The sequence below is a fragment of the Thalia democratica genome, chromosome 3 (assembly GCF_965202585.1).
Source record: "Thalia democratica chromosome 3, ktThaDemo2.hap1.1, whole genome shotgun sequence".
Taxonomy (NCBI): Eukaryota; Metazoa; Chordata; class Thaliacea; order Salpida; family Salpidae; genus Thalia; species Thalia democratica.
The window spans coordinates 49838967-49850133 of NC_139167.1; the positions used below are offsets into that span (position 1 = coordinate 49838967).

Below are 11167 nucleotides of genomic sequence, written 5' to 3' on the forward strand. Positions count from 1 at the left end.
TATTTAATCACTAATAGATATACCGATTTACTTTAGTTTACAAATTCGTTGTTTCTTTTTTTTTGTATAACAACTAATACGATTTAGTAAGTTTTGGCTGATATTTTAAAGTTTTATTTTCTTTGCACAAATTTTACTTGCTCTATTTTTGGTTATTATACTTTATTAATTATATAAAGTAATTTTTCTCATATTCGTCAAGTTTTGTTTTCTGTAGACTTGTGTAAACTTGAAATGTTATAAGTTTTAGCTTATCAAAGTTCTAAGTTTAGCCTAAAAATTATAGCTTAAAAATTAAGTTATAATATTTATCTAATTAAATATAAATTAAGAAAAACATCAATTTACTAAATTTAGTAAGGTCTGTACAATCATTTTTCTTATTAAAATACTGAAGTATAAAAGAGTTTAGTCAACTATTTTTCAACAAGGACTGTAAATGTTTTAAATAAGTAACTTAAATTATTAGACACCTGTGATTGTTTCATAAATAAAAATTACAATTGTTTCTAAAAATTTAAATATTGTTAATAAAAATATTCAAAATTATTCGAAGTATTCTTTTATAACGCATAAACATGTAAGTAAGGCTTAAAGTGTTCTATTGATTAAGTACAACTTTTGAAACTTAAAAGTAAAAACATATAATGTGGTTTAAGATATTTTTAAATTTAAAATACATACACTTAGACCGATAGTTTTAATAAACAAAAACCACTACTTAAAATATAAAAATAGTAAAATATAAACTAAAACATCAAAATAAGATTTTTTTTCCAACAAGTGGACAACTAATTCTAAAAAAAAAATATACAATTTGACTTTAGTAAAAATAGAGAAAATGTCATATTAAATATTTGAAACTACTGTAAGTACATAGTAAATAAAAGTTAATAATAAAACTATTGTTTTTTAAAAAAAATCTAACGTTCTAGATAAAACTATAATTTGCTTATGAAAACACTTATGTTTTTAAAACCAAACTAGTATCTCTGCGTAACTAGCAAAGTTATAAAAAATGTTTTAAAAACAGACGTAAGTACTAAATGACAGTTTTATACTCAAACAAGATTGTTTCTATAGGATCAAAAAAAAAAAACAATTTAGGAATTTAAATATGCTTTTTGTTAATAATAAACAACTGAAAACTGTATGAAAAACATAGCATAATTTTGTAAATCAAGTTAAAATTTTAATTAACGCTGTTTATACTATTATAAGTAAAAATTGTTTATTAAAAACTTCAATAGAAAAAAAAACGCTAACTGCAACGATTAATTTTGGTTTTATAGTTTTGAATTAACACTGAATTGGTCTAACAATTAAAACTTCAAAACTCTTTTAAAAATTCTAAAAAAAACGTTCACAGTAACCTGAGCTAGCCGGAAATAAACTGGTTGTTATACTTATTCTTACAAACTTTTGAGGGAAATAACCTTATATGAAAATTGTCATGGAGTTGTTGCTGCTATATATTAAAGTTATATCAAACAAAATATGAAGAAACAAAGACCTTTAACAACTGGTGATATTTGTGTAAAACAAAGTTTGTATTATGAAAATGGTACTAAAAAAAGCGAAAGTAGTGAAAAAATAGTTTTTGCTAACAAGTTTGAAACAAAAGAAAATTACCACTACGCTATTACAGGTTAAATTGTTTAGGTTGTATTAACTTTAATTTGATTTTAATGTATAAACAAAGTAATTTTTAATTGAAAATATTCAATTTTATTGTATTTAATTATATAAAGTTCTTAACTTACTTTCACAAAAAAATTTTATAAATATGATTTTAATTAGTTAAATTGGTCAAATAGAATACTATTAGTATTTCAACTTATTTACTTTATTATAAAAAGTTAATATGCTAAAAGTTTAAGTGGTTTAGTTTTAATTTGTCTTCTTATTTTCAGTTATATCTATAGGTCTAGTAAACATTAAATAGACAAAAAAACTTGTTTTTTAAAGCATAAGTGTCTTTAAAATTTTTAGCTTTAATTCAATTATTTTACCAAATTATTATGCCTAAGTTTATACTTTTTTTAGTGGACTCATAAATACAATTCGTTTCCAACAAAATATTATTGAGTTGTGTGTTAGACTTTAATGATTACTATATTATAACAGAAAACATAAAAAGCTGAATGTAAATTATTGTAAAATTCATAATATAAGCTAGAAATGGTGTGTTGCCCATGAATTTTATAGTCAATATTGGCAGTATTAAGTTTCGAGAAAGTGATAACTCTTTTTAGTATAAAGTTGTTTTGTTTGGTTAACTTAATTCCAAATTTAAAATATGTTTTAGTTTTTTTCGGTATAGCTCAAAAGAGTTAAAATAAATGACCACAAGCTATGTTTTAATACCAAGTCCATTTGCCAAAGTTGTAAGCATTCCTTTTTTTCTCTAGACTGTTTGAAAAAACTGTTTGATAATTTTATTTTAATTTTTTATATTTAAATAAATATTTTACTTTATTGTGAAAAAAAATTATAAAAATTTATTGTAGTTATATAGCTAAGTAACAAGTAAAAAAAGTTAGTCATGTAATTCAGTAAGCTTCTAGTTAATTTTTTTAGAATAGTTAAGTCAAAGACTTATTTTAGTTTTTTAGTCCAATAAAATTACAAAGACTAATAAATTTACAAAAACTTTAAGTAAATTAATTTAATTTGGATGAATTTAATGTGTAAAATAAACATACTGATATCAGAAACTAACTACATGTTAAACTTTTCAAATTATAGTTATTTTAAATTACTTTAAAATTGACTATATTGACTTTACTTTAACTAATTAACATAGTTCAAGGTTTCTGTTAAATAAGTTATAAAATATATAATACATTAAAAAAATTGAAAGGCTTGATCCTACTGTGCTACAAACGTAAGATTAGTAATACAATAATGGTTATTTTGATGATGTGTTGGTTTACACCAGAGGCATCATGTTGTGACATCATAAGGAGTGTTTAGCAATTTAAACTAATGAATTTTAGTTGATTTTTATATTTACTAACTAGTTTATGTTGAAATTTCAAAAACATTTTAAACTGAGCATTAAAGAATGAAAAATATCAAAACTTGAAGCATTATATTTTATTCTGTACCCTATAATGTTATCACCTGTAGCCATTGGTCTTCACTTAGTTTTCAATACTAGCTTTACAATTTATATGCATTGGAATTTTTTATTGCTAAAAGTTTAGTTTAGTGAGTGCTTAGAAAATTAGTTATATAAGTTTATACTCGTCTAACTTGATATTGTTTATCTAAGAGAAAGTAAACTTTAATTTTACATATTCATCAATGTTTAAACTAAATGTTCACCTAAAAGTAAAAACTTAAGAAGTTTTTTTTTTATATATAAATGTTAGAGGTTGTTTGAAAAGCATCTAGTTGATAAAATAAATTAATAAATCTCTACAGATCCCTGACTTTAAGTAGTAGTTTTTAGAAATCAGTTTGATTTATTTCAGTAAAAAATATTTAAAAAAATAAACTTTATAACTTAGTTTTGAAATACTCTTAAACATACTTTTCAAAGCTGCAAAATGATAATTTAGGCTAATACTTAGTACTTATTTATTATCTTAATGTATGTGAAAAAGTTTAATTAAGTTGTAGTTGTTAAAAACCAAAACATAATTATTTTGAAAAGTATAACTTTTAAACTGAAGTTTCTTAACTTTTTTATTAAATAAGTTGGTATGTTGTTTATCAAGCCATTTTACTAAATCAGTCTGTAATAGTTGTAGCTTGTTTTTATGGTCTCATTGATAGTTTTTCTAGCACTTAGATTTAAAAGCTTTTAACATTTAATTTTGTAAATTTATGTATTTTTTAGATATTTTTGATACTAAAATTTTAAAAACTAAAAACAGTTATAACTTTTAAAAAAAGCACACTTAAGATATAAGAAAGCTACTCATATTATTTTCCAAAAACTTAAAAATGAACTATATAGACATTGGAAAAGAAGTAGAAGGAAAAGTATCTAGTTTTTATAAGAAAAATACCGAAAAAACTGTTGAGGATGCTATTGAGAAAACAAAATATGAATGCAAGGCAAAGTATATACAAGTAGTTTAATTAATTAGTCAAAATTCATACATAGGGCAGCATGTCTAGTTAAAATTTTACTAAAAGAAATTTTTATGATATTTTTATTTTAATGTTTACTATAAAATTTTGAACCTAACTGATGAGGCATCTGTTTAAACAAAAATAATTGCTAGACTTAAAACAGTCTATCCAATCTGAAGTTAGAAAGGTTAATGAAGAAAATGAAGCTCTTGTTAATAGGTTAAAAGTAGATTTTGATCTAAAGCTATGTAAAGTAAAAGAAAATCACCAAATAAGACTTGAAGAAAAGCTTAATGAATTGCACAAGATATTGGATAGTAAAAGAGAAGAAGCTTTAAGAGTTCAAGCAGAAAAACATGAAAAGTTAGTATTTTGTTTAAAATGTCTTGTCTTAAACATAAATAATTTAGTTTCTCTAACCGAGACCGTCATATTGTAAGTATAAAATTAAGTTTACTTCTTTGTAAAGTAAACATTATCTTAGTAGTAATTTTTTTACCATCTTTGGTAAAGCCAAGATTTTCTCCCGTTATTACAATTATCAACGAACTGAACCGCACGATATCAATCCATTTGACATTCTGCTATCTAATTTCGTCCTCTAATTCAGGGTAAAAAAAGATAAAAGTCAGGAAATTTGATATAAACATGCTCTTAAAAACTGTATTTTGCTTATAATATTTTCTAGAAAATTTGCTTTTGCAATTCATCTTTTTTCAGGGTTTAATTGATTTTTTGAATAAATTAAAATGATTGAATCCAGCAAAAAAAAAACTGTTGCTTTAACCTATTTAAAAATAAGATTGAAAACTGTACATAACTTCCAGTCTTTGTTTATGTAGTTTTGAATTGGTTTTAATTAAGAATTTGATTTAGAAAAGTCAGGAAATTTTATCCAGCTTGATCTATGGCAACCCTGCTAATTGCAAACATTAACAAATTAAAATGTAAATTTAAATTAAAAGAAATAACTAGATTTAATAAAACAGGGAAAAAATAGATGCTGTTAAAGAAGCGTCTAGAAAGTTTTCAAATGATTTCTCACAATCAATTACAACAATGTTTGATCAAGTTTTACGAAAAGCTCTTTATAATCAACGTAAAGAACTCGAAAATGAGAAAAATAATGCTGTTTGTTTGTTTGTTCTATCTGTCTGATAATGAAAAACTTAGATTAGTATTGTAATTAACTAGTTAAAATATTTTTATTATTTTTCATAGTTTAGATTTTATTTTTTGGTGAGTTATTCACAAAATACAGTTACCATTGTTTGAAAAATTTGTTTTTAGTTTACATTAAGTTTTTATTTTTAAATGATTTTTTCATAAATTTTAAACCAAAATGGGTATTAATAAGACTACTTAGTTCAAACTATATATTTTCTTATTTTCAAAAGTTGATACTTTTTTTTGATATGTATTTCAACAATGCAAAAAATATATACTCGAAAAATTTTAAGTTTTTTATAAAAATTGTAGGTTGTACAAGCGTTAAACGAGTGCAAAATTAACTACGAAGAATTACTAAAGAATGAACAGCAAATACATCAATATGAAGTTGAAAAACTGAGAGAAAGGTAATTTTCGTTTTAAGATCCGAATATATTCAAATCAAATATTATTTTCAATCTAATGCTCCTTTTATATGTTTTATTAGTAAGTCGAAATCAGTTAATTTTCTACTTGTGATAAACTATTAGCAAATGATATTGTAAAAAATTATTACTGACTAAATTTATTCTTATTTTTTAACAGCTCTTATCTATTGGTTTCTATTTTATAATGATAAAAGTATTTTTAAAACGCTTTGAACTATAATATATTGCATTATGTTAATAAATAAAAACCTAAGTTTATAAAAGGGTTTCTACATTGATACTAAGATTAGTGTTGTTTTTATTTTAAAAGAGTTTACTACCTTAAAAAACTTAAAAAAATTATAACTGTATGGTTTTTAGATGATTTTTTATTTTATGATATGTTTAATAAAATTACAACAAAAATATGTTTTTAACACGAACTTCAACATGTCAATGGTTTAATAACAATTATAAAATAAAGCAAATTATTGCAGTTTATAACTAGTTATGTGTACTACTTTTTCAAAACTCACCTAATAAAAATACCACGTTTTATTGTGCTTATTTAGTTTCGTGGATTTATGAATTTGTCATCAGTTTATTGTACTTAATTTTTACTTTGTTTTAGTATGAGTGTTAAAAACATAGTTACATTAGTTGCATCTTATCAATCTTGCATCTAAATCTATTTTAATTGCATGTATTTCTTATCAAAAATTATTATTTTTTAATTATTATACGTTAAAATTAAAAAAAAAACTTAGTGTACGTATTTGTTTTCAGATTTTGTATTAGGTAAATATTTGTAATTATATATTTGACTGTTTTTTCATCTTCGTATCAAAGTTTTTTGACTAAAATATTTTGACGAGTTAGATAAACTAATTTCAATTACATGTGATCAAGCTACTTCGATTACATCAGATAAGTTCTTAAGAAGAAAAGCTTTTAATACGAACAGTTTGATAAGAAAAACAAAAAATACATTAAACTTGTTAGAAATATAATTTTTGTTTAATTTTAGAGAACTGTTAGAAATACTATACGATTCGGGTCGTAGTTGTTAGTAGTTAGTCGTTTATTTTCAGAATCGTTGTTCTATCGGCTGCTAAAGAAAAGAAAGAAAAATCAATTGTTTCACCCAAAGATCCATACAGCTGCAGTGTAAAACAGGACAACTTTCAACTTGATGAGTTTAGCGAAGTCCACAAAAATCGGTATGACTCTTCATCACAAACTAATCATGCTTCAGCTAGTTGATGTGAAAATCATTTACACTTTGTGAACTATGTAATTTTTATTGACTTCATAATGCATTTTTATTTTATATGCTTTCTTTCCAAAATATATTAAAATTTATTAATATTTTTTTTGGTACATAATTTAAAAATTAAACATATTCTATAATCTAATCAGAATACATGAACTTTCACATTTTTAATTATGACATAATAATTAGAAATTAATGTTTTAATTTTTAAATTAAACCCAAATATTTTTCTATTATTTATAACTTCATTAGTTATTCTTTACTTTGAAGAAAAATCCAAACTGATTTTTTTTTCATCACCGAATTTAATGTAATAAAATTGTTTCTATAAATTATAGTATTTTTTATAATATAATTTTGCATATTAACGATTGTTTTGTTGTTTCATACCCACAATCACCTCGAAAAAATGTTAACAAAGTATTGTAAGTCATTTATAAGTTGTTCGTAAAATATTTCACTTCACTAACAGTTAAAGTTATTTTAAGTTTTTATTTTTAGCATTATTGAAATTTTTTCTTTCAAAAATGTTTTCTATCGGTATACCAAGTTGCTGATAATTTAAAACAATTTCATTTGTATTTTGTTAAGTGTGGTTTTTTGAGTAGCGCTTACTCTAAAACTCATAACTAATAAACCATCAATGTAAATAAGGTAACTAATAAGTGTGATCATATTTTCTTTAAAAGGCTTGTAAGTCTTCTTTGATATATTCTGCAAACAAACAAAAAAAAACACAAAAAGAAATAGTTTATTTTCCCATCAGAGTTAATCTTTACACAACATATAGCTTATTGTTAATAATATATTATTTAAGTTTGAATGCAAACATAAATCCAATGTTTGTACATAATAATTAAACAAAAATGGTTTCGGATTACCTTTAAGACTAGAAACATTTTCTATGGATTTTAACTATACCTGTCTTAAATGTTTTAGATATGATACCCGCTAAATTTATTGAAAAATTATATTTTACAGCTAATTTTTCAAATTGATTGAATTTGAAAGTTACAGGGAGTTAAATTAGTTATTTAAAAACTCGTCAAGGTCCTTGAAGTTTGGGTTAATGTTCAAGTTTTTACTATTTGATTTACTTTATTTAAAATTGAGTGTATTGACATTTTTTCAAACAAATGTATAACATCTGCTAATTAATAAAAAAAAATTATGTTTTGAATATTTAGTTTAACTTAATTTTTTTTAGTTAGTTAAATTTTTATAAGTTACCAAGTTCATAAAATACTGCTGTTTTTAGATTTATTGTTTTTGAAAAATTTAAAAAGTAAAAAACAACGTAAAACTAAAATACAGAAAGAGATAAAGTATATACTTAACATCATTTGTACTTAATTACTATTGAAATGTTTTAAATGAATAAAATGATTTTTGTTTTCAGAGTAGTGAAAAAAAATCTTCTTATATCGCTTGACAATGACAATTGCAAAGTATTTTTAAATAAGCTGTTCTTTGTTTTTTTAAATGTAGTACGTTTTCAAAGTTTTAGATTTTTTTTAATTAAAAGAAAACTGAAATACATTGGATCCTTTAAACACTTGTTATTTTATAATTTTTTAACTGTTTTACTTTGATTAAAACTCTATACTTTTTATTCAAAATTAGTAAATTTTTGAATTAGTACAAACAGATGTGCTAACTTTTTTTTAACTTTTAACTAACTAAAAGTGTTATCAGCTACAAAAATTCAAATAGAGTTATTTAAACTTATTTAGTCTTTATTTAAATAACTGAATTATCTACAAAAGATCAACACTTAACTCCTGTTATTAAAGATATCAATAACTTTTAAGAAATGTAGAAACAAACGATTCAGCCAGTCTAAAAACTCAAACTTTTTTAACAAAACTAAAACAATTGTACATAAAAAGCTTAATAGTATTTTGTTATTTTCTTCTGACTGTACTACTTTGATAATAAATAATATACTGTTTTCTTTAATTTAAGCTGACTGTAGTTTTTTTCTGCAAATTTTAAGCAAAAAATACGCCGCACGTTTCATGACAATTCAAATTCGGATAACTCAAATTCTTAAAAAAATATTTAAAAGACTTTATCTCAATAAGTAATATAAATTTGAAAAAAATATTAATATATATGTACATCTTATTAACATCTACAAGCCAATTATTTTCTTTTTCAAAATCTAAAATATTTTTCAAGACATTTTAAAATTACTAAAAATAACTATGTTTTTTACTTTATTTAGGCCATATCTCAAAAAATATGCAACGTTTTGCAAAAAAAAAAGTCTTGTAGATATTAATATGACCTACATATGCATTTTTTATATTTGACAAATATACATTAATTCTTTATTTGTGGATGTTTCAATTTTTTTTAAAGAATTTGAGTTGTCGGAATTTGAATTGTCAGAATTTGAATAGTCGCCCACCCACGCCGCAGTTGTGTTATCTAATAAACATACCAATTACTTCTTTGCTTATTAGATTGCTAATAGATACTGATTTTTTTTTACATTTTGTTATGCTTACCATACATTCCTTTTGCTTGGCATTAAAACCCATAAGTTTACTTTAGTTTATTCAGTGTTTTATACTCTTCAAAAAGGCTTATTTTATTAATTTTTCTTTATGTTTGTAGAGACAGATTGCTCAAGATTAGGCATTCAATTTAACTGTGGTTGGTTTTTGTCGTGTTTTGTGTGCTCTGCGAAGTTTTAATTTGAAGTAAATAAAAAAGAGTTTGTTATGATTTAAATTTAGGTGTAATGAGGCAATAAAATAGTAACAAGTTCAAATTTTTTTATAGCTTTAAAAGTGTAACAGTACCCCAAAAAGCCTAAAATGATTAAATTGAAATTTAAGAAAAGTTTTTCAATTTTTAAAAATTAAAGATGTTGTATTTTAATCATGATAAAAGTAATTTTCTTAAAACCTAAAAAAAAATTAGAAACTACTAAAAGGTAATACAAAGTATTAGAAAAATAATATATACATTTAATCCCAAAAAGATTAATTTCTGTTCACTATTATAATAAATTGTAACTTACTGACGATCACATGAAATTTTACATTTCAATGTGTGAAACAGCTGTTTAAATTATAGTTTTTATATAATTAGATAAGTATATATATATATAATGGTTAAAAACCAGAAAACTCGACCTAAATCCTACTAAATGCAAGATTCTAACAATTAAAAAAAACTAATCGTTTGACCCAATTGACCTATTTATTAATAATACTAAGATACCAACATTTAAAGTTTTTATAGAATTAGGAATTTTTATTTCCGAAAATTTAAAATGGAACGAACACATAAACTATTTATATAATATTGCAAAAGTTTCATCCTATCGAATACTAAAAAGTTTCAAAACTAACTCAGCTACTATTCTAACAAAGCTATTTAAAATATACGTCCGTCCCAAGCTTGAATGCAACATACAAATTTGGTCACCTTTTGTAAAAAAAGACATTAACAAAATTGAGTCTGTGCAAAAAAATTTTACACGGTTGATATGTATTCGTTATAACATATCCCATTCATCATATAATGAAAGATTGGTTAAACTTGGATTGAGGTCTCTAGAGTATAGAAGATAGGAACTTGATTTATTTATGCTTTACGAAATTATTAATGGGAAATATAAGGCTTTTTTCAGTCAATTTTTCAGTTTTTCCTATAATAAATATCAATTAAGAGGAAATACCAAAAAAAAAATATATAAATAGTTTTAACAACAGTCAGTGGCAAGGTTCATTTTTTTGAAGAGTAGAGACTATGTGGAACAAATTACCACAGGATGTTGCATCGTGTGAGAAGGTGATTTTCGATTTTCGATGGAACATTTTCGATTAAAACTAAAAAAATTTAATTTGAATAGTATAATTATCACTAAAGTTCATTAACTTTTCACAAAAACAATACAGAAAAAAAAAAATAAAAATTTGAATGGTATTTATCTAATTTATATTAGCTACCGATTTCTTCATTTTCCTATTTGTAATATTAATTAGTTTTATTTTCCTACGCCTCCCCCTTGACAGAATATTAGCTTAATATAATTATTTTTGTACAAATGATCTTGTGTGTACTAAGTTATCACCTTTTATATCAATTAAATAAGTTTAAACTTGTTATTCTGTTTTTTTCTAATTTTAGCTATGTTTGATGTTTTGTTTATGTTTATTTTGTGTTGAATATAAATGTTTTTATTTTCGTTATTCTCATTGTGTGTTTTGTTAAA

General features: G+C 23.0%; 1 protein-coding gene across 1 annotated transcript; it reads left to right on the forward strand.

The window, feature by feature from the left end:
* Positions 1 to 1497: 1497 nt before the first annotated feature.
* Positions 1498 to 7084, forward strand: LOC145832352 (uncharacterized). The gene is made up of 6 exons (XM_082939670.1): positions 1498 to 1648; positions 3968 to 4083; positions 4250 to 4449; positions 5076 to 5217; positions 5566 to 5663; positions 6755 to 7084. The coding sequence occupies exons 1-6, from the start codon at positions 1498 to 1500 to the stop codon at positions 6924 to 6926; spliced, it is 879 nt and encodes a 292-aa protein (XP_082795796.1). The 3' UTR covers positions 6927 to 7084.
* The last annotated feature ends 4083 nt before the right edge of the window (positions 7085 to 11167 follow it).

Coding starts and splice junctions, on each gene's coding strand:
- LOC145832352 (XM_082939670.1), top strand. CDS start 1,498: ATGAAGAAACAAAGACCTTTAACAACTGGTGATATTTGTGTAAAACAA. Junction 4,450..5,075: donor CAAGCAGAAAAACATGAAAA/GTTAGTATTTTG, acceptor TTAATAAAACAG/GGAAAAAATAGATGCTGTTA. Junction 5,218..5,565: donor AAAATGAGAAAAATAATGCT/GTTTGTTTGTTT, acceptor TAAAAATTGTAG/GTTGTACAAGCGTTAAACGA.